The sequence below is a fragment of the Kwoniella dendrophila genome, chromosome 1 (assembly GCF_036810415.1).
Source record: "Kwoniella dendrophila CBS 6074 chromosome 1, complete sequence".
Taxonomy (NCBI): domain Eukaryota; kingdom Fungi; phylum Basidiomycota; class Tremellomycetes; order Tremellales; family Cryptococcaceae; genus Kwoniella; species Kwoniella dendrophila.
In genome coordinates, this window is record NC_089476.1 from 1,276,958 (window position 1) to 1,300,259 (window position 23,302).

A 23,302-nucleotide genomic window follows, 5' to 3' on the forward strand; every position below is an offset into this window, starting at 1 on the left:
TCACTGCTCTGCTGTAAAAATTCACAAAAATATGATCACAATTTCAAGCAGGGTCATATGAGTCTGTGTCATGTCAGCTTCTACCATTGATAAGGATGAAACTTATGCAATGAAAGAAATGCCGATATCTTTAAGTTCCTGAAGAGATCACTCAGATCTTAGGGTTATTGTAATGTTGTCCACCTTCAGTAAGCCTATATGAATAATGGGAAGCTCTGTACCACTTATATAGGCTTGGTCAAAGTGGCCAATGTGACAAAAGGCAACCTTGATCACTGTGACAGCTTGTGTTTATCTGTCCTGATATTAGTAGTCAAAACAAAGGAGAATTACAAACAAGAAACAATGCATTGAAAGCTGAAATAGCTCCTCATAAGCAGCTCCCTTTGTGGAGCCTCTTTTATTGTTGAGCACAACTTATTCATACTTTGGCTGACAGATAACAGCTATCTAGTACTATGTATCAAGCAAAGCAAAGGAAGTCATGTACAAAAGCCTAAGCCAGCTACCAATAGGTGCCTGACATGTAATTGTATGGCCCATACCAGTTATTAGTCCAGCCTGTTCCATAGTTTGGTCCTACACCATATCTGCCCCATCCATTATAGACCCCTCCATACATGTTATTGTAGTATCCATATGGATAAGATGAGATGACAGGTCCAGCAGCACTATAGACTAACATACTGAGAAGTTATCAGTGTCACTTTTGTACCAAAAATAGGTCAAATGGATTGACTTAATTGTGTATTTGTTATTGAGTTAAGTTATGTTGGATTTATGTTATTATGTTAATAAAGTAAAGAGACAGCTCAGCTGTATTATCAAAAAGTCCTCAAGACTGTACTAAAATCTGTTATGTGGTCGTTGTTCTGTTTTGATTTGATGAAAGTTATTTGAAAGATGAAATAGAAATGAAATGGAAAGAGACCTCCCACAGCCTTTAAATATCTTTTGGCCTCTCTTTACAAGTTGGATATGAGACTGCCTTAGTTAGCCCCTCCTTTATGATCACCCTTGTCTGGGGAAATGTGGGGCAATATCACAAAGCTGATTGTTCACATCCTTTGAGTTGATGAGTTGTATCAGATACTGAAAGGTTGACCAACATATTGGGGGATCAGTTTCAGTTTAATTAGGGTTTTGATTCAACTTAACAAATGCAAAGCAAGAATTGTCATATCTCAAGATGGCAATATTAACTGTCTTTTGATACTCAAGCTTCTAGAGCTACAAGCCTTCTCCCCTAAAATAACGCAGAATGAGCAGCAAATCAATGACAGAGGTCTGGATTGGTGCAGCTTCTCCCCTTCTCTCATATACCCCTACCCCAGTAAAAGATCCAAAAAACCGCTGGCAACAAACTCAAGATGGATCAAACCAATATACAGGGCAAGATGCATTTGCTATTGAGCTTGCCAATTTCTATTGTGAGTTGTAACCACAATCATGAGCTTACTCACCAAAGTACAGTTACCAAAGTAGCATTCTTTTTCACATCACAAAATAACAATCAGATGCAGCTCAATTTGGATGGCAGTATCCAGAATGCAGACTCAAACTCTGAGAAAAGCTTGACAGCACCTTTTGGCAGTCACACCATCAAGATACAAGGTGAGGGTGGGGGAACTCTGAACTTCCAAGGTATTGAAGTAGAAACCCAAGTGGTGGAGTCTGGGTAAGTTTCTCAATTATAATTCAAGCTGACGATATTATAGATCTTTCAAAAACTTGACCTTAGATGATGCCTCAAAAGAGATCACCTATTCAGGTTTTAAGTCTACCTCATCCATGAGTTCAGATGTTGCAGCAATTCAACAAGGTTCATTTCATGAAAAGACAGTCAGTTATACATCTTCTGGTGGATCTACAGCTGCTTTTTCATTTCAAGGCAAGTGAACAGTTCTCTTACCTCTGCAGCCAAGCTGATTATGTATTTAGGCAGTGCTATCTACCTGTTTGGCATGACAGGGCCAGGTTTTGGGTGTTTTCAAGTTTCCATTGATTCCAAGGTTGTTGGTACCTTCAACGCATCCACAACTATGGAGACATATGATACTTTACTGTATTTCACAACATACCTTGATCAATCTAGAGCACATCAAGTCACTATCACAAATCAAAATGATGGAATGCTATTTGCACTAGATTATCTTGTTTATGTTGCTCCTGACAATCAAAACACCCTTCCCGCAACAGCATCTGTTCCTGGTGCTACAGCAGTCTTTCCAAGTCAAATGTCAAATTCAAGTCAGTCGGACACTGGTACAGGTGATAGTGCTGGTGCAGTAATTGGCGGTATTTTAGGCACTATAGCAGGATTAGTAAGTTACCTTATTTTCTCAAATCAGTATTAAGAGTGGTCATTGATTGGTGTTTTACAGTTCCTACTTTGGATATTATGGAGATATCGGCAATGGAAAAAAGGGGGAGGATCTGGTACATTCATGGCAGCTCTATGCGGGGGGATGAGAGTTAAAAAAGAAGAAAAGAAAGAAGAAAAGAAATTTCACTTATGGCCGATGGTTTGGTCTAGGCCAAAATACGCTACCTAGGAAAATAACACCATTAGTATAAGATGTGTTCAAGTTGCTCACAGATGCACATCTGACAGTCAACGGCCATATGAAGTCTGCGTTAACTGACAAGGAGAACATATCAGCTTGATATTTTGACTTGAAGAAGAGTGCAACAGGATTTGACCTTTTTTGCTGACATAGTCTGGTGGTACAATAGCATTGCAGTATATTGTTTCACTGCAGGTTTATTCATAATTTCTTGTTACTTGTATATAGCAGCCAAGTTCAAGCCTTGAGCATAGTATACTGAACCGCATCATATTGGCACATATCAATCACGCAAACTGAGCAGTGTTCCGCTTCACCAAACGGTTTCTAGTATGTAATACGGAACTTGTCCACCGCAAGCAGAGTCTCTTGTCAAATCCCATCGCATAATCTGAACAGCCCTCAAACAATCGCTTGGCAATCCGCCGAGTTGTCGATCCCAAATTGCTGTGGACACAAAGACTCATCGACATACCCTCTACAGATCATTGTAATTGGTCGATTGTTAGTTTGTAACGAAGTCTCAACTCAGAGACTGTGCCATGTATCAAAGATTGTAGCCGTCAGTGAGCGTAAATTCTCGAGACTTCTATTAAGTAGCAGACCACCTATCACATTGCGAGGCGCAAGGCAATAGAGAAATATCATAATCATCGTCATTCAGATCCGGAAAACCATATTTAAACTACTTCAAATGTAAAACTGTAGAATGCTTGAAGCCCTAACGTTGAGCATGAGCTATCTTGAAATCCGTTACTACAACGCGCACAGAAAGAAATTGAAACGACAAATTGAACACTATAAAGAGGTCAGATGCAGAAAAAGATAGGGGAGTCAATCTAAACCAAAACCCAAACAGCAAATAGTCAAGCTAAATCGACGGGAGTCCATAATAAAACCGATTGCGTCCGATCGTTCAGACCTTGTTTGACAGATATTATGACCTTTTCGATGGTCCGACAATCTAGGCATCGACTTTCTCGACAACTCTACCTGACTGTTCAACGACAACTTTGTCAACTTTGAGAGATGCCTTGACAGGATTAGGTTGATTATAAACCCAGTCAAGTTGCTCGATAGTTCGACCTTGGGATTCGACACTATGGCAGATTCATATCAGTGTAGGTTCCTTGTATAATTTAGGGCGGTCGACTTACCAGAAGAAGTACCATAAAATGGATTCGACGACATCCCAACCGACAAAGATATAGATATACTTGTACCTGCAACCGGAGATTAGCGAAATAGCTTTGTGGTACTCGCAAAACTTACTTAATATTGTTTAGGGCGATTGGTCCAGCGAACTGGTTGATAAAACCGATGGCGTTAACGATAACTCCTGAAGCGGCTAAACCTTTCGCTCTCATATTGGTGTCTAGCGCTTCAGCGGGTATAACCCCTTGAAGTGGGGTATAGGTGAAAGAGAAGATGATGTTGAACAAAAAATACGCAGCGAGAGCTCCTTGGCCAACACTTTTGGTGATGTTGACTCCTTGTGAATCGAGCTTTGCAGAGAGACCAGAGTTGATAGCAAGGGTAACAGCACAAACTACAAAACTAACGTCAGCATATGGCCTAATCAGAGCTCGTCTTGAGAACTTACTGAAGGTACCGATGATTAAGACAGGTCTTCTATTCATTCGATCGGTGAGAGAGACAGCAGTAAGAGCGCCCACAGCCGAAACTACAGAGTTGAGCAAGTTGTAACCGAGTTGTTGAGGTACACTGGTAATACCAAGATTTTTGTAGATGATGGTATTGAAGTAACCTGTAATTTCTGTCAGCCTCAGGACTTCTTAAATTAGTTTAAATCTCTGTATCTCACCTAATCCATTTCCTGAGAATTGACCAAAAATACTGATCATCAAAACTTGAGCCATTCTCCAACGACCGTTGTGAGAAGCGAAAAGAGGTCGATCTTTTGGGCAATTTAGTATCAGTTTTTCAGAACTTGACAGGATAGCCGGACAACTCACAATCCCACCAAACTTTGTCGAGACCATCTTGTCGAATGTTTTCTCTCATCTCTTGAATCTCTAAAGCAACGAGCTTAGAGTTGACGTCATCTGCACCATGGTATTTGATTAAGAAATCGACAGCTTCGTCCTCTCGACCATTTGCCATCAAATATCTCGGAGATTCGGGGATAAACCAGATACTGGTCATAACGATCACACAAGCGAAAGCTTGTAAGATTAAAGGTAATTGCCAAGAAAGGTTTGAATTGATGTTATTGCAACCATAGGTTACTGCGGCAGCGGGTATTGATCCACCAAACCACCCACAATTGTAAAATCCTGTGTGAGATCATTCAGTAAGCCATAGTAACGGAAGCAGAATCTGTGAGCAGATACTTACCAGTGCATCGACCTCGCCAATGGGGTGGAGCGATTTCGATGGAGTACGCAGGAGCAGCAACTGTCATGATTGCGATACCCAAACCAAGAACAAAACGAGCCACGACAAATTGTGCCACTTGTTTTGAAGTAGCAGCGATGACCATTCCGATGATGATGACACAACTTCCAGCGAACATAGCTTTCCTTCTACCAAATTTGTCCGAGATGACTGCAGCGAAGGGAGCTCCTACCATCGCGCCTCTACGACAACACAATACATAAAAATCAGCATTTATCAACTACTCCTGGTTGTGCAATAGCAAACTCACACAGTGTATAAGGAGAAAATTACGGAAACAGTGGTTGGTGAATCGTTTGTATGGAACGTGTTCTCGAAGTGGGGCATCGCAAGTACAGCAGTCATGAGTGACCCTACGGAGTATCAACTCGTAAGAAAGCAACCAAACAACAGACGTTAATTGTGACTTACCGTCGTAACCATTTGCACATGCGCAACAGAAAGCGATGAAGACCGAGACTACAAATGCTACATCAGCACACAGGTTCAGAATCGATGAAGTACGGGCAGCTTACAGTATAGATGGATTGAACGTTTACTCCACTTAGGGATATACGATTCATGGATGGCAGCGTAAAGTTCAGCCTGCGGGTATCAAGATCGGTATCCGGGTCAGCATTAGCAAAGCCATGTATATCCTACAGGACTTGACTAACGTTTCTGACATCCTTGACTTGAGATCCAGGTTCAATAGTTGCTTTATCGATATGCGGTATAGTTTCAATGTGATTAATCGACTTGATATCCTTTTCCCCATTCGAGGTCACTTGGTGGAGGGACATGGTGTTTCGAAGTATTTCAGGTCCGTTCCTACTGTTGTATGAGTTAAACTCGTTCGAATCGAGGATTGTCTTGAAGGGTTGTCTGAAATTTCAAAGGTGGATATCGATCTTATCACAAGTTCTTATATGTTGAGACATGATCTCTGAAGCGGACATTCCTTACCAAAATCAGAATAAATGACCGATTGGTATGGGCCGTTATAATATCCCATGTCACCTAAAAATATCCCATTAAACGCGTTGAACCGCTTGTAAATAAAGATCCGACAATCCGTACTGCGAGTACATCTCATCTTGGCATGTACGTTTCACATGTTATGTTGCTGGAGATTGTTCTGAGCCATACATCATGTGATCGGGTGCATTGAAATATAATGTGTTACAAGAAGAACGTAGAGTAATAAGTCAAAGAAGTAAAAGAGACGGTTCGGCCATTTAATCGAATGAAATGTGGGTAATTTAATTGTGTCATCTGGTAAAATAATTAGCCAGAAAGGTACATGAACGTGTAACATCAAGATAAAATAGCCGGTTATTGTCAAATACACCACCACAAGTAACTTAGATTCTCTATTATCTTATCACACCAGATGTGTATTCATGTAAGTGCTACCACGAGTATGATGACCTCCGTCAAGTATTGGTGATATCTCACAACTCAGATAACAATTTTATTGCTTTACTTGCTCTCTTTCTCCAACCTATTACGAGTTATCACTTGCACCATGTCAGATTTCCATTCGTTAGCCTCAACAGCCCTGAAAGATGCTTGGGTTTTCAGTCAAGTACCCTCTGAGCATTTGTCAGACGTTGAAAGACAGTGGCATCCTTGTTCCATACCTACTTCAGTACATGTGGAACTCAAGAAGCTGGGTGTAATACCTGATCTATACAAAGACCTAAATGAGTGGAAAGTACAATGTGCGTTCATGTTATATCATGAATACGGACTTCACCAACACGCTTAGCTGATGTTAATCTTTGCAGGGATCCAAGAAGCAGATTGGACGTTTAAGACCGAATTCAATGTCGATAAAAGTCGCTTGAATAGTAAACATCTCGACTTGCTCTTTGCTGGTTTAGATACATATTGTACGATCACACTGGTGAGTGATCTCGGCTATTTAACCGACATACGAAATACAATATCGAGGAAATAATTCCGTTCATCCCATAGAACGGTCATGACATAGCTACTGTAGAAAATATGTTTGTGTCACACCGTATCGATGTAAAGAATTTAGTGAAAGAATCCGGTAATCGACTTGAGTTACACTTCAAGAGCCCTTGGCATCAAGCTCGTCAAGCTGAAGAAAGCAATGGTGGTCCAATGCCCCTTTGTGATTAATTTTTGATCTTTGCAGTGTCGCATAATATTCGCTGACTAAAGGATAGGGAATGGTGCATCAAATCGACTCTACTCTCGCAAAGCACAATATGGATGGGGTAAGTCATATGATCTATTCTTGATATATATCGCTGACTAGACATGCTACATAGGCTGGGACTGGGTAAGTCATGGAGCTCTCTGTCCTTTTGATTTGAATTCATGTTTCTCAATGCTAATTCACTTTGCAGGGACCAGTAATGATGACCGTAGGGCCATGGAAAGATATTCAGCTTGAAACATATGATGCAAGACTTGAGGATATCCGCATTGAGACCACTTTGACTGGCGAGAATTACAGGATCGCTTCTCTACAAGCTAAAGTTACTGTTTCTACAGATCCTGATGACAGATATCATGTTGATCTCGCTCTAAAAGATGCAGATGGAGGAGTTATTCGATCTACCGAGAATCATCCGGCCGCTCAGTCTCTGCATTGGAACTTACAAGATGAAGTGGAAGCATGGTTCCCCAGAGGATATGGTAATCAGACACTATATAGCTTAGATGTGCAATTGAAGGATAAAGTAAGTCACGTCACGAGGTACCGAGACATGGACTAATTACCTTTGTGTATAGCACGGGACTATCCTTGATAGACAATCTAAACGAGTAGCTTTCCGATCTGCGAAGATCATACAAGAACCTTTGGAAGGACAAGACGGAACCAGCTTTGTTTTCGAGATTAACGGAATACGGATTTTTTGCGGAGGAAGTAATTGGATTCCAGCAGACTCTTTCCTGACAGATATTCAGCCAGAACGTTATCGCGCTTGGGTTGATCTACTAGTAAGTGATCATTCAGTTTTTGATTGGAAGACGATAAATTAACACATATATATAGGTCACCGGCAACCAGAATATGCTGAGAGTATGGGGTGGAGGTGTGTATGAAGCAGAAGAGCTCTACAAGTGAGTAGCCATCTCCTGACCTGAGTGTTTCAACTTGCTAAAAGCCATCGTAGCGCGTGTGATGAACGAGGTATACTAGTTTGGCAGGATTTTATGTTCGGATGCGGCTTGGTAAGTGAATACATGAAGTTCTCAGCTGATTATGCAGTACCCGTCATATCCTCAACTGAACGAAAGCATCAAGCAAGAGGCAGAGCAAGCGGTGATTCGATTGCGAGATCATCCTTCTGTGGTGATCTTTGCTGGTAACAACGAAGATTACGCACTTGCGGAATCTATCGGTGTGATGGATTACAATGACAATTCTGGTGATTACATGAAATCCAAGTTCCCGGCGTATGTTATCCATTCATCATTAATCAAGCGTTGAGTTTCGACTAACGATCTATGTGTCGATCTTCTGGTAGCCGCCATATTTACGAAATTCTGCTTCCAGAAGTTGTAAATCGTCTGTCTACCATATTTTACCATCGAAGTAGTCCATATGGAGGGAAGGATTCAGGCGATAAGACCGTTGGTGATATTCACCAGTGGAACGTTTGGCATGGAACTCAAGAGCCTTGGTCCAATTGGGATAAATTAGCAGGTCGTTTTGTCTCGTGAGTAGCCGACAAACAGTAATGGTTTCTGTACCTCTGACAAAATTCCATTCCAGTGAGTTTGGAATGCAAGGTTATCCGGACAGACAAACTGTCGATCAATGGAGTGATGATAAGACTCAGCTCTTTCCGCAATCTAGAATTTCAGTTAATCATAATAAAGCTGTAAGTAGAATACAATACAGTATCTTCCGATAGGCAAAGTTAATCGTTATCGGTAGGATGGGTTCGAACGTCGACTTGAGTTGTATCTCATGGAAAACTTTCGACATGGTTTCGATATGCCAAGCTATATCTACTACACCCAAATGATTCAGGCTGAATGCTTAGCTGCCGCTTACAGACTGTGGCGACGCAACTTCAAAGGTCGCGGTAAAGAGTACACTTCCGGAGCTTTGGTTTGGCAGATCAATGATTGCTGGCCCTGCGTATCTTGGGCTATCGCGGATTACTATCTAAGACCGAAGTGAGTAATAAGAATACTTCTATTGATTTTCGCTGAAATGTTCTCCAGACCCGCTTTCTTCACAATCGCAAGGGAATTAGAGAAATACACTGTCGGAGTAGGTCCATCTTGTAATCGCACAATGGCTTCAGTATAAGCTGATCACAGGTATAGATCGTGCGTAAAAGTGCGAAAACATTCGCAAACAAAATTTCTTCCGCTCTCTTCGAGATCAAAGAAGAGGTAAGTCATTTGTAACTACAGTAAAGAATCAGAAGTAATCGCTAATTCTCACTCGAAGATCGAGATTTGGGGCTGCAATTCCACACTGCAACCAGTTGATGCCACTATAGAGCTTGTAACTTTCAACTTAGAAACTGATCATCGGGACAAACATGTATTCGAAGTTCAGCTCCAGTCTAATGCGTCAACCGAAATTTGGTCAGGTACAGTACCAGGTCAAGCTGCTAGAACCGACGATTCCCAAATCGCTGAGCCTATAATTGTTCAAGCGAGATTATACCTTTCCAACAAGAAAGATACGGTTGTAGCTCGAGCTTCAAGCTGGCCCGAGCCTTACAAGTATCTCAGATTCCCCAATCCTGGTTTAAGGATTACGGTTGATAATGAACAAGTTAGAATATCCTGCAAAAAGCCAGTAAAGGGATTAGTCTTAGATGTTGAAGGCGAAGAATGCTCATGGTCGGATCAAGCTTTAGATTTATTCCCAGGAGACGAACAGATTGTGCATGCTAAAGGGTTGAACAATAGAGCGGTAACATATAGATATGTCGGTGATCACGACATTTAGAAAGTATGCAAGTTGTGGGGTGAGATGATAGTGATACCCCTGGGACGAAAGGAAATTCCTTCTCATTCCTGCGTTTCAATACACACTCATGTGCGATTCAAAGTGCTATAGCCCCTTCTCCTCCTTTATAGTTGTAGTCTCATCAAAGGTGATACTCGATCAAATCTAATGCATTTACTCTTGTTACAGGTGGCTGAAACCGTTTGCTCGGTAAAAAGAGAGTTGAAGCAACAGGTTGCGAAGATCACAACTTTCTTTTCATGCCCTTCCTTTAGAATAGTCCCTCAGTGAAAGTCTACGAGTCGCTCATGACACTGAAAAAGCGAAGGTTACATATCGGTTGAGATAAATAAGCTGAATTGCTAGCCTAACTATACGACGATACTTTCTGAGTGATTCATATATTCTATTAAAGTCTTACATCGACACATACCTACATCTCTCCAAGTCTCTTACAACGATACATATGCACATTATGTTATCCAAATTCAAGAACCTGAAATACGCTCAGCTTCGAGGTTTCAAGGACGGTGCTAAGTGGCGGCAATCCAAGCCATCCATCAATTTCTCAAAGCCAAATATCGACATTAGAAGTCAAATAACCTCAAGGCTGAAGAGCACATCTCAAAATTACAAGTATCTAGGCTTAGGCTTAGGTATGGTAGTCGCTGGAGGAGTTGCATACTATTCGTTATCAAAAGGAAAATTCAAAGATACCACTTTATTCAGTGGAGCTCCAGCTAAAATCAGGACTATCCCAGCAGATGCAGTAGAATTGACTTATATACTTGATTCCGCTAATGATCCTTGGACAAAGAATTTTAAACATCTGATATTGAGTGAGGAAGAGGTAGAAACCAAATTACATGCAGCAGAAAGTAAAATAGCCGTTAACAGAATCAACAATCCTGTTAAAGGTTGGGATGCAAGTTGTTTACCTTCTGTTGATTTAGGTGAAGATAGATTTACAGCAGATGTAGTATCAAAAGAAGACCTGAAGAATTTAGGTAAAAATGATGACAAATTCTTTTGGTTAGATTGGTGGAATGTAAGAACTAAATTGCATCCTAAAAAAGAAGGAAATGAGATTCTTCAAGGTGACGGTACAGATGATTTACTGATGTTCAGTGTGTTAGATGGTCATGGTGGGCCAGGTGCTTCTAACTTGTTAAAGAAAACCTTGCATGGTTGTCTTGCTTGGAATGCAGCAAGGTTTTTGTTTGATGGCTTGAGACCTGGTCAAAATTGGGAAAGTGATAATATGCAACCAAAACTAGAAAAAGGTATCAAGTTCATTGATCAGTGGATGCCTGATTTCAATGGGAAAGATAATCCACAGACTTTTGCAGAAATGATTGCTTTGACGTAAGTCTTTCTTCAGAGGTGAAAAAGATTCTTGCTGCAGCTGAAGGAAACATTGTTTATACTGCAGTTTTCTAGCTGTTGATGCAGATTTAATCCAAACCACCCATCAAGCAATATTCAATCCTTTACTCCATCCTAAAAATAACAATTCAAACCTTCCACCTCACTCACCAACATTGCTAAATCTTGAAAATATATATGAAGTTGGTTCATGTGCCATAACAGCTATTATAGATGTATCCGCTGATAAGTTATATGTAGCCAATATTGGTGATACAAGAGCTGTAGCGGGATGGTGGAATCCTCACAAGGAAGAATGGAGATGTGATATCTTAACTGAAGATAGCACAGGTGAAAATCCTACAGAAGTTGCTAGAGTGATTAGTGAACATCCAGAAGATGAAAAGGAGAGTGCAATGCATAACAAAGGTTTTGGTGATACTCCAAGAGTTTTAGGTGGTCTTCAACCTACTAGAGCTTTTGGTGATAACTCTTATAAAATTGACCATGAAGAGTACAAAGAGTGAGTTTGCTGCTGATCTTTGAGTTTATTTGTCAAATGCTATCAAGCTTATCCGTTCTGACGTCAATGAAATTGCTCTTTTGGTAGAATTGAAAGAGCTTTGTTGCAGAGAGAACCTGGAAAGAAGTGGATTTGGTCAGAAGAATGCCCAAATAAAACACCACCATATATAACAGCTAAACCTGAAGTGATTGTCAGAGATATTCACCCTAATTCAGGGGAACAATTGAGATTTGTTGTACTTGCTACTGATGGCTGTAAGTAGTTCCAGTGTATCTGATGCTTGGAGGATAGCTGACAATATGGTAAAGTATGGGACAGACTGTCTTCTGAAGATGCTCCTCATCTACTTGCTGGTCATCATACTCATCATAAATATGAGGACATCCCAAAGACAGAGGTGATGGCAAACTGTCCACATGCACCTTCTCTTCCTCAAGGTATTCACCCATATCCAAAAGAGGATTTAAGTGTGGAAGGGAAATGGGTGTTTGAGGATGAAAACTCTGCAACACACTTGATCAGAAATGCATATGGTGGTGATGATAGGGAATTGAGAAGACAATTCTTGAGTATGAAGAGTCCTGGGGCAAGAAGTATTAGGGATGATACTACAGCAATGTAAGTTAAATGTATGATGATCAGGAACTATTCAGCTGACCCTTGTTTATGCAGGGTCATCTGGTTTCATGATGTAATTGGTGAAACAGCAAGGCATGAAGAAGATGCCAGAGCGGATACCATTTCTACCTGATACAAGCACTATTACCTTAGTACCATGATGCATAATTTGTCTACTTTGGCATCACACTGGATTGCCAAGAAATGTTACAATTCGTTCTGGATCAACCTGTTAGATACAAGACGAATGGAAAGTAATAGTTTACCAGCTTGAGTATCACTCGTGGGATCTGTGATATGGTTGGACAGTAATAAGCAACTCAGATGGATCCGATGAGTTGTGGTGATGAGTACAGATTAGGTTGATATGAAATGTTTGACAAGGTCTTAAGGAGTAATAGTTTCATTGAGTATTCCAGTGTTTAAGTCCAAAGATATGGAATGCTGCGTGACTATGGATAGGTAATTATTGGTATTCAACTATTGCTAAGTAACTATTGATATTTAACTATTGATATTTTGATCCATCAGAAGAAGTGGATTTTGTCATGTCGGCCACCACCGGTAACCTCCATGACGCGCGTTCGACAATTACGTAACCTCAACACTCGGTCAACTTCATTTAGATTATCATTCAACAGCGAAGGCTATCCTTCCCACTTAACGGATATCCCTCGCAATTGGTAGATATCCTTCGTATACTACGGATATCCTTGGTTGGTTCAACTTCTACATCGTCCAACATTGGAAGTCACTTCGAGAACATTAGAGCAGGACGTGATGGACTTTATATATATCATTATTCTTAGAATTCATAACTCTTTCCTTTCCTTATGAATTCTCTATTGTTGTCTCTCTACTATAACTATTGAACACAGAATCGATAATCGCAATAGCTCAGCTCACCATACTGCTACAACGCCAATTGTCCTAGTTTGGTCTTCGAACGCTGAGTATCTCATTCCCTTTTCAAGGAAATCCTTCAGTGCAACGGATTTTCCTTCATATTTCAAGGAATTCCCTCATTCGCGAACGATATCCTTCCTATCGTCGGATATCCTTCGGTCTAAGCCAATTCCCCCATCGTAATACTGGTTACGCTGTATGAATTGGGCCTTCTAGCTGAGGTATCGCTTGATCATCGTGACAGATTTTAGTCCTCCTGAAAGGGGGTATTTATACCTTTCAGGAGGTCAGATTTGTCACCCAAAATGATCACCTGATCTACACTAAGAACAACTTCTCAGAGCGCACCTCTGAGAGATTACTTCTCAGGATATGTCTCAGAGGCATCTCTCAGATGCCTCTGAGAGATACGTCTTAGAATCAATTCTTAGAAGCAGCTCTTGGAATTTGACGTGATATACAAAATATGAATTAGTTATAATTACTATGTAAAACGATCCGGTTCATAACAACAAATGCTGCAACTTATATTTGTACCTTGATAGTATAATCCCTGAACTGCTTGCGTTTGCATCGGTCCGAATACATGGGGCTCCCAAAGCTTTTCTTTCACGTTCAATCAACGTCCGCGTCTGTTTCTTCCTCTGGAGATCTGTTTGTTAAGCATTTCTTTCGGGCTATATGTAATATTACCAGATTATCTGGCTAGTCACCAGAATCCAAAGGACTCTGTAATGAAACAGAGCTCATGACTGACTTGAGATGAATATCGAAAGTTGGGAAGAAATGATGGTTATACAGCCAAATGTATCCAAGGGGGCGACGTGACTGAATTTAAGCGGAGAAGGAGAGATAGGGTAATTTAAGCCTTTTAAACCCATTTTTTCATTACTCGTTTCGTACTTTTCCTTTAAACACAGCTTATTCGCATCTTTCATCTTTTTCATCATTTCAATCTTTCTCAAATATCTATCATCAACGCGTTGCTATTATCTGTATATCATTGTATACAATATCTTCTACTATATGGATAAACACGAATCTGGTAGACTACCAACCTAGACTTTGCATATACGGCCAGGTGCCAAGATCCGCGCAACCAACCCCAGAAAAGGGTAACAAGTAATTAACGATTAAACAACTGTTCTGATCACGGGACCGGTATCCCTCCTTCAGCAAGTCAATCGTAAAAACAAGCCTACAATTCAGTCGCTTCTCTTACTATCACTTCCTCCAGCTTGATTCTGTTAGCTATATATTTGGTGGATATTCGAAGTCAACACAACCTTCATATCGACCTCTACAGCTGTCATCATCGAAAGCGGAACAACATAGCGGGCTTGGTGGAAATCGTAGACAAGCGGAACGTCGACTCGCTCATACAAATAGCCAACAACAACAACGTCAAATATAGATCATCGTGTACCATGGAAAAGCTGTGTTGAAATTAAACAGAAAGTGTGAATGTGAGTTTCTCTGTCTCGACTTTGAAGGTTGTATCCAATCTTTGATATGCTTGTCTTCTGGATAAAACGTAATATCAGATGCGGAATTACGAATCTGACTAACCTTGTCTGATACCCATCAACTTACCTCAATCCTTTCTGCGATTTTCTTTCACAACTCTCCTCTCAATATTCTTTCATTTTTATTTTCAATCTTCTCTGTCCCATTTGACCATCGCAATTGACGCTTTGATACACTTATACACAGCTTAATTGAATATCAATATCACGCGCCATGGATCCGTTCCTGATGGGCGATCAACCCATTGCTGGTCCATCTTTAAAACCATTCATCTCTCCTTCACCTTTTGTAACGCCCTTGCCATGTACATTAGACTCGGCGTGTCCCTTCCTTTATACCACACCAACCATAACTCAAACACGGCGAGCAACAAACACTTTCAGACCCGGTAAATTAGATCAAATACCAGATGTGATGTATCGGAGGGGATTTAGAAGACAGGATAGTGGAGAAGCAACTAGCACAACCTCAACCGCATCGTTGTCGGACTTATTCAGCGGACCAACAGCCAATGGAACATCCACGACAACTCAACGTCCACTATTTACTGGACCAGCACCATCAGCGACATCCGAAACGTCATCAACGTCTACCTCTTTCGATAACTCTGGCTCCTATAACACCTCTGACCCTTCCGCCTATGGCATGTCATCGACAACCTCAGCCACTGTTTCTCGCTCAACGACTTTCACATCACTTTGGTCATATACCCCTTCTCGTGTAAAAACGTACACTGCATCCGTTGCTCAGCCATCACAAACCGCATTTGTACCAGGGGTTTTGCTGAACTTGACTTTGGCAGGTGATAGTGATACCGAAGCTGTTTACAGCGTGAATGTAGCCTTAGGTCATAATGCGAATGCCAGAAGAAAAAGAGGGCTACAGAGGAGAAGGCCACCTGCATGGAATGGAGTGGATGTGCAAATGGTTCAATTGCAGGTTGATTTAGGATCTTCAGATATGGTACGTGGTACTTCCGCATTTTTACAAACCGTTATACCCACTAATCCTTACGATGTAGTGGGTGGCAAGCACAGATTGTACTTCAACATACTGTCAATCTGCTCCTTCCTTGTTCGATATATCGCAGTCTCTCGATTCTGGTGTGCCAGCAGATATAACTTATCAATCTGGATCTGTAAATGGAGAAATATATTGGGAGGAGATCAGTGTGGGAGATTTTGGAATCGGATATCAAGCTTTCATTGCAGCTGTGGATGTGACAAATGAGGATCTACAATCCGGGGAATTTAGTGGTGTATTGGGTTTAGCATGTAAGTTAAGGAATATTCCGTTTGTTCATGCACTGTATGGACTGACGAAACGGCCCTCTCAGTACCGGCGAGTTCGACTATTTTGAATACAATAGGAGGTACAACTGGATCTAATCCCGATGGAGCTACCTTTCTCGACAATCTATTCGGTGCGGGATCGTCAGCACCAACCGAAAGGTTATTCTCCCTAGCCTTAGAACGAAGGGAGGATGTTCGAACCATTTCATCATTCGGTATTGGTACTGTTAATCAAAACTTTTGCCCTTCACCCTGCGAACCACCCTATATTCCCATTATATCTCAACCTCAGCTCGGTTTAACCGGTTATTTACACTGGAGGATTCCACTTCAAGGTTTATCGGTCACTACATGGAGTGATGCAGAACATGGACAAGGGCCAACTACATTGAATGTCACTCTTGGACCAAGTCAAGTCTATCCTGCTAAGAGCATGCCCTTGGCTGTTTTAGACTCGGGAGGTGTGCAAATCTTGACAGGGTACAGACAGTATGCCGATCAGATATATAATGCGATGGGCATCTCAATGAGTTCGGATGGCTTCTGTGAGTTGACATTCTCCTTTCATCAGTGTTTATTGCATAGCTGACAGTGTAAATAGATCGCATGCCTTGTACGCAACAACTTGCTGTTACCTTCAACATCGCTGGCCAAAACATCCCTGTACATCCCCTAGACATGACCTACCCTGATCCCGAAGATGCTAGTCAGAAGCAATGCATTGGTATGATTCAGTACTCAAGCAATCTTGGTGATTCTGGTGATTTGTGAGTTATTTCTGGTTTGTCCGTTGATGCTTGAGTTGACATACTTCTTGTAGCATTCTCGGAAGCGCTTTCATGAAGAACGTTTATAGTATCTTCCAATATCCCGACACCAACAAGCAGAAAACATGGCAACCCACTGTTGGTCTTATACCATTGACGAACGCCTCTGTCGCATCTCAAGACTTTTATGCAGTACGAGTACAACGTCAATCCCTCTCTTCCGTTTCTTCCAATCAACAAGCAAGTACCGGGGGCCATTCACCAACCAACCCAGGCTCTCAGCCTTCCCAAGCTGCCGCTGAGAAAAAAGTCGTCAACACCACCGTTATTGCTGTCGTCAGTGTTATTGGATTCTTTGTATTAGCTGCTGCAGCGTTCTGTGCATGGTGGTTTTGGCTCAGACGAAAATTCGGCGCAAGTGGCGTAGTAGACTACAAAAGCGCTCCTGAAAGACCTAGAGTTGATGACTATAAGAGTGATGGCAGTTTCACCTCATTACGAACAAAGAAGCATACTTCCACTCAAAGACAGAAATCAATGGTAGAAGGATTTTCGGGGACAGATTATGAGGCTGATTCATGGATGTCAACAACTGAAGGGAATGATTCGATTAGATTAGGATATCTACCGGAAGTGGCTGAAGAAGATGATGATGCTCGAAGAACCAGAGCACCGGATAAGAGGTCTTCTAGAGGTTCGACAGTGGGTGCAGATGGCACAGATACGGAAGATTATCAATTGATCGACATGAGTGATCCTCTATCGCCTGGCCGCACAAGAACACGATCACCGCCTCCGCCTCTTCAAGCTGGTCACCAACGTATAGACTCAGTAGACACGGAAATGCCTTATTCAGCAAATTCGGAAAATATTCCACTTACAACCGCACCTGTGCCATATTCACCCCCAGCTGTATCCAATCCCCAGAACAGTAGGAAAACTTCGATGTCAATGTCTGGTCCTTTCCCCTCAGCTCCGCCCAAAAATCATATGTCAGGTCCGTTCCCTTCACCTGGTGCCAATAGGCAATCCGTCAGACCCGATATCTCCCCAATGTATGATATTCGAGTCAGTGATTATTTTGCTGTTCCTCCTGTTACCACTAGAGGTAGAGATCATCGAAGAGGCTCCAGCTCAGTAAGTGAAGGTAGAAGAGAAAGTAATGGTAGAAGGAAATCAAGTCCTTCTAGAGGTCCGTCCGGCATAGATGAAGCTGTTCGGGAAGAAGATAGGTGAGACATGGATGTGTAAGAGACTGGATTTATAAAAGACGAGGGGAGGGGAATGGTCCAGAAGGGACAAATGAAAAGGACATTTATTCATGTATTGTAGCTATTAAATCAACTGAACTGCTCATGTATGCAACACCATGTCTTATGTACCTGTCTTAATATGATATACTGCACACTAAGTCCACATTGTTTCGCACCGACTGTCGTTTCACGCTAATAATTGTGCAACTCGTCTGTTTGTCCTACAAAAAAGTATGAAAATAGATGAGTTAATACGGCATCCTTAAGGGTAAAAAGTAAAACAAGTGGGTCCCCGAATGATTATGATCTAATTTCAAACTTCGATAATTTGTAACTTGAGTTTCTTCGATAAATACGCGAAAGCGATCTTGTCTGTTCATCTTCTTGTTTGATATATCATATACATCGTTACATCTCATAAAGCATCGTTTGTACCTGTCTAATCTCGCCCATTGTTTTCTTGACGCGACACCCATAGGAATTACGGGATATATGGACCAGAGCTATCTTGATTGACCTCTCATCCTGGACAACTGGGACAATAGTTCATAGACAGGCCAATCAAGAAATGCTGTTATCTGTTCTACTGCTGGCTCTCACTCCATTAGTACATAGTCTAACAACGTCACAATTACGTTCAAGATCAATATATCAAGTTTTGACAGATAGATTTGCTCGTTCGGATGATTTGATAACACAATGCGATCCTGCAGATAAGAAACACTGTGGTGGAAGTTGGAAAGGTATAGAGAGGAAGTTAGATTATATAAAAGGAATGGGCTTTGATACTAGTGAGATATAGACGTACTATTCCTGATAAATCAACTTCTCGAGCTTCACTCATTGATTGGTAAAACTTGCACATAGTATGGATATCGCCTGTTGTTGCCAATATAGATGGGTTTTATGGACATGAAGCATATCATGGTGAGTTTCGGTTAAATTGCGGTGCCGTGCATACTAAATTGCGGTGCCGTACATACTAATTCTATGAGCAGGATATTGGACATCTAACATTTTCGGTATATTAAATTATTGCTAAACTGTGCTTAAACTGTAGGCTGATCATTCTATTCTCAGAGCTGAACAAACACTTCGGAACGCCTGAAGATCTGATAGATTTGAGCGCGGCTATACATGCTAGAGGAATGTATCTAATGGTCGACGTTGTAAGTGGGATCTCAGTTTGGTCACAAGTTAGACGATGTATTCATGAATTTAGAGGACTAATTTTCTTACTGCAAAGGTTGCGAACCATGTTGGTGTAGAATCGCTAGATACATTCTTGCCCTCAGCAAGATATGGACCTTTTAACTCTCCGGCCGATTTTCACCCTTATTGTGTACCGAATTGGGAAGATCAATGGGATGTGGAAAATTGTATGTATCCTTCTATCTTTTTTTATCAGTACTTCGCTCTCAGCAAACTGAATACCTCAATAGGTTGGCTATCCGAGAATATGCCTGATCTCAACACCGAATCACCTCATGTTATTGCTTCATTGCACAGTTGGATACAGGATTTGGTCAAAGTTTTCCATATAGATGCTATAAGGGTAGATACTGTCAAACATGTTAGGAAAGATTTTTGGCCGGGATTTGTGAAAGCTGCAGGCGTAGTAGCCATGGGAGAGGTGCTGCATGGAGGTAAGCGTTAGCACGTGCCGGTTTATACATAGGCTGAAGTTCACAATGTATAGATCCGGCATACCTTGCGCCATATCAGAGATCAAGTATGACTAGTATACTGGATTTCGCGTCATTCTTCCATATCAGGTAAGCTTTCTCGCGATGTTTATGGAACCTATGTAAGCTGATAAATGCATGCGCTATTTTAGAAGAGCTTTCGAGGTTTCCCAAAATCCAGCAGGAGTTGTGGCTGAGCTGGTAGATATGGTTAACAGGATTCATAGACTGTTCCCAGATCCAACCACTCTGGGCTCGTTCCTAGAGTAAGTCCATTACTCACGTGTATGGAAGATTGACGATTTTGCGATGCAGTAATCATGACTTTCCTCGGTTCGCTGGACTGACTAACGATCCTTCAGTAAGTTGGCGGGGTAACACCGACTTTCTTCTTGGTGGAAAGTATTTGACTAATCCTGGTTCAATCTTGTCTGAAAGTTGATCAAGAACGCTGCTGTGTACCCATTCATCAACGACGGAGTACCAATGTTTTATATGGGAGGCGAACACGTGAGTCATACTAAAGTAAATCTGAGATAGGTCGAGACTGATCAAGCTTATCACTCACGTATAGGGCCTACGCGGAGGAGCAGATCCACTGAACCGTGAAGCGATGTGGTTATATGGCTATTCTGAAATGACGGTAAGTAGTAACACCATCAATCTGGTATTATTCACTGTGCTGACCTTGAAGTTGCAGGTAACATACGGTGTCATTAAGGCTCTCAATGCCGCTCGGCGATCAGCATCCGCATCTCATCCCGAATTTTTGACAACCCTGATGAAACCTTATCAGATGGGGAATCACACCATTGCTTTATCCAAGCCACCGTTATTGTCAGTATTAACGAATTACGGTATCTCGATGCCAGCTGTTGGGATTCATTTATCCCCTTCGCAAACTGGATTTAAACCCTTACTACCAATCATAGATGTCTTATCGGGACAGATATTTTCGACAGACCCCAAGGGAGGATTGACAGTCTCTTTGGTCCATGGTGAACCCAGGGTGTTTTTACCTTTGACTGTTCACAGAGGATTGGCAGGGAAAGAATTATGGGCGACTGTACCTCAACCTAAGCTGGATATCAACCAAGCCACATCTTTTAGATTACCTTCACCCGGAAGTCCAGGTAGTCCGTCTGGTCATAGGCTGAGACCTAGCTTAAGTGGTTTGATGGGCTGGTGGTCGAGTAGCAGAGGTAAATTAGGTGAATTGTAATAATAGGTCATCGGATCAATTGGGTTCAAGGACTTTGTTAAGTAGAAACTGTGCTGTACAACACATATCGTACTCTTAGTAAGAATGGAAATAATGTAGCTCTAGCATATCCTGTGAGCATCAATATTGAGAAATATGGCTCCTATCCGCCAAAACACCACCCTTCTCGATGATACGCCTGGATACCTTCGAATTCGAGCAGCTTCGACGACACGCCACTGCCTTTTTCCGCTCGATAGTATTGAACGAAAGCTGCCAGTACACGTCTACGATGGACGGGTGACTTCTCAGCCAAGGTGCCCAATCGAGAAGGTGGATTTGAAATCACATAATTGTCAGCTTGTAAACAATGGAGGTTTGATGGTCAAATTGACGAGCTTGAATTCAGTTTCGCTGACGTTCTTCCATTGCACCTACCAAACTGCCCGTTCTGCTACGAAAGATCACCTTCGAACGGGATCACACTATAAGGCCGTGCGAATCGTATGCTCAAGGATTAGCTAGTAGAACGGGAATACGTGATAGACAGGCTGTATGATAACCTTTAGATCCGAACATATACGACAACTTTGATGGTAACAATCTAGACAGATACATCCAGTCGATTGACATAGAGTATTCGTACATGACACACTATCGATTACACTCATTTATAACACTCACATCGACTAATATTGATCAAACATGTGCACCACAGGAAGGGTAGTAACCTGTATTAAGCTTAATTCTACGTCCTGGCGCTACAACGATCCCCGTTTAAAAGCGTCTACGATTGTAGCAATCATCCACCATACAGTACAACCCATTTTCTCTACAGCATCACCCTTGATTGCTGTATGTGCAACGTTCCGCAACAGCAAGAGATCGTGCGGTGATACTGCTAAGTCAAAACAATAGCATTCATGTGGTTGCCGTATATGTATATTTGGAAAAATCACGCTGTTGACCTAACACAGTCTAACAGTTACCCATTTAGTTCTAGATCGTAGAACAACAGCATTTATAACCTCTAGGATAAGGTTCAATTGGATCGTCCGTATTCTCGACTGACCCCGCAACGAGACTGGCTTGTTGACTAGACCCTCTTGACATAGTCTTTATACTAGTCGAACCAGTCATCTTACTAAGTCTGGTTGCCAAAGCAGCCACGGAACCTGGACTTTCGGGATCCCGCGCAATGTCTTCTTTCCAAGCTTTCTCAGATTTGACATGAACCCCAAAAACTGTCAAAGAGTCAGGAGTATAATAGCTTGCAAGAGGGTTCATTGCATGACCAGTTATCGTCGCTTTGTCGGTATCTTTAATGACCAACTTGATGTCTTTATGGTGAGAATCGTTGGTCCATAAATCAGACAGTTTAATACCTGAATCATCCGAATCGTTAGTTAGACTAATTGAAGTTGGAACGCGATGACATTCCAATTCGGAATGTTTATCATGTGCTCTGAAACCGAAGAGGGTGGCATTACAATTAAGTTCTTGTGTAGTTTGTTCGATCCCGTTAGTGAAGGGTAATTCAATGATAGCATCTTCCAATTCTAAAGATTGTTTATTGACCTTGAGATTATTTGGTTCGGTTAATACTTTATATAGGTACAAAAGAGGTTTTTCTTCTCGCTCAATGAGATTTGTACCTTCTAAATCCGTCATATGGTCTTCTGCGAAGCTGTGGCAATAAAAAGTTTTGATACCATTCATATCTTGATATGTCAGTTTACATCTACTTTGAGTATGATCATATTCTCCAAGATAAGCTGTCGCGTGCTTTAAGGATATGAGTGAGGCAATTTCCATAGAGCCAGGTGGTTGAGTAGTAGTAGATTTGGACATCTTACGACAATCAGTAAAGTTTGTGTTGGATAATCAAACTAATTAAGATAAGATAAGAGCTAGACACGTATCCACCTAGCTTTATATACAGTAATCGCTGTTCATGTCAGGTAACTGCAGAATCGGTAAATGATGCAGATAGATAAGCGCTCCACAATACTCCAAGGGCTTCGCGAAAGACAAAGGCTTGGGAGAGTCAAAAAGGTTGATAGGCCCCAACGTCGACACTACTCAATGTGACTTCTTTTGTCATGTTCCTCCTAATGAATGACTTGACTTGATTTCTAAATAGATCATTAACGCATGTGGTCACAAACAGACATCAGCAGGGTAAGGATGATGGCCATCAAGCTCACCTTTATGCCTCGAAAGAAGACATAGCTCCTTCGC

At 41.5% G+C, this 23,302-nt stretch overlaps 7 protein-coding genes across 7 annotated transcripts; 5 read left to right on the forward strand and 2 right to left on the reverse strand.

The window, feature by feature from the left end:
• Nucleotides 1-1,261: 1,261 nt before the first annotated feature.
• L201_000467 (uncharacterized protein) lies at nucleotides 1,262-2,555 on the forward strand (the record flags this gene model as incomplete). Its single annotated transcript, XM_066216269.1, has 5 exons — nucleotides 1,262-1,430; nucleotides 1,474-1,672; nucleotides 1,719-1,891; nucleotides 1,942-2,324; nucleotides 2,385-2,555. 5 exons carry the CDS (start codon nucleotides 1,262-1,264, stop codon nucleotides 2,553-2,555), a joined length of 1,095 nt encoding a protein of 364 aa, XP_066072366.1.
• A 976-nt stretch (nucleotides 2,556-3,531) lies between these two features.
• Nucleotides 3,532-5,767, reverse strand: L201_000468 (uncharacterized protein; the record flags this gene model as incomplete). The annotated part of the gene is made up of 11 exons (XM_066216270.1): nucleotides 3,532-3,667; nucleotides 3,725-3,790; nucleotides 3,840-4,116; nucleotides 4,171-4,335; nucleotides 4,393-4,485; nucleotides 4,544-4,864; nucleotides 4,926-5,167; nucleotides 5,236-5,338; nucleotides 5,397-5,444; nucleotides 5,501-5,570; nucleotides 5,642-5,767. The coding sequence occupies 11 exons, from the start codon at nucleotides 5,765-5,767 to the stop codon at nucleotides 3,532-3,534; spliced, it is 1,647 nt and encodes a 548-aa protein (XP_066072367.1).
• Nucleotides 5,768-6,492: 725 nt separating this feature from the next.
• On the forward strand, nucleotides 6,493-9,921 carry L201_000469 (uncharacterized protein; the record flags this gene model as incomplete). The annotated part of the gene is made up of 16 exons (XM_066216271.1): nucleotides 6,493-6,688; nucleotides 6,755-6,873; nucleotides 6,945-7,107; nucleotides 7,163-7,213; nucleotides 7,268-7,278; nucleotides 7,346-7,681; nucleotides 7,734-7,943; nucleotides 7,999-8,066; nucleotides 8,120-8,177; nucleotides 8,251-8,402; nucleotides 8,474-8,665; nucleotides 8,722-8,830; nucleotides 8,887-9,131; nucleotides 9,180-9,228; nucleotides 9,285-9,353; nucleotides 9,412-9,921. 16 exons carry the CDS (start codon nucleotides 6,493-6,495, stop codon nucleotides 9,919-9,921), a joined length of 2,538 nt encoding a protein of 845 aa, XP_066072368.1.
• Nucleotides 9,922-10,396: 475 nt separating this feature from the next.
• L201_000470 (uncharacterized protein) lies at nucleotides 10,397-12,563 on the forward strand (the record flags this gene model as incomplete). Its single annotated transcript, XM_066216272.1, has 5 exons — nucleotides 10,397-11,286; nucleotides 11,354-11,809; nucleotides 11,897-12,066; nucleotides 12,121-12,430; nucleotides 12,485-12,563. The coding sequence occupies 5 exons, from the start codon at nucleotides 10,397-10,399 to the stop codon at nucleotides 12,561-12,563; spliced, it is 1,905 nt and encodes a 634-aa protein (XP_066072369.1).
• A 2,513-nt stretch (nucleotides 12,564-15,076) lies between these two features.
• Nucleotides 15,077-18,158, forward strand: L201_000471 (uncharacterized protein; the record flags this gene model as incomplete). The annotated part of the gene is made up of 5 exons (XM_066216273.1): nucleotides 15,077-15,826; nucleotides 15,885-16,137; nucleotides 16,200-16,700; nucleotides 16,757-16,922; nucleotides 16,976-18,158. 5 exons carry the CDS (start codon nucleotides 15,077-15,079, stop codon nucleotides 18,156-18,158), a joined length of 2,853 nt encoding a protein of 950 aa, XP_066072370.1.
• A 585-nt stretch (nucleotides 18,159-18,743) lies between these two features.
• L201_000472 (uncharacterized protein) lies at nucleotides 18,744-21,082 on the forward strand (the record flags this gene model as incomplete). Its single annotated transcript, XM_066216274.1, has 12 exons — nucleotides 18,744-18,966; nucleotides 19,043-19,102; nucleotides 19,174-19,197; nucleotides 19,256-19,344; nucleotides 19,422-19,554; nucleotides 19,618-19,821; nucleotides 19,875-19,950; nucleotides 20,013-20,126; nucleotides 20,176-20,221; nucleotides 20,299-20,370; nucleotides 20,435-20,503; nucleotides 20,561-21,082. 12 exons carry the CDS (start codon nucleotides 18,744-18,746, stop codon nucleotides 21,080-21,082), a joined length of 1,632 nt encoding a protein of 543 aa, XP_066072371.1.
• Nucleotides 21,083-22,060: 978 nt separating this feature from the next.
• On the reverse strand, nucleotides 22,061-22,912 carry L201_000473 (uncharacterized protein; the record flags this gene model as incomplete). The annotated part of the gene is made up of 1 exon (XM_066216275.1): nucleotides 22,061-22,912. One exon carries the CDS (start codon nucleotides 22,910-22,912, stop codon nucleotides 22,061-22,063), a length of 852 nt encoding a protein of 283 aa, XP_066072372.1.
• Between the last annotated feature and the right edge of the window lie 390 nt (nucleotides 22,913-23,302).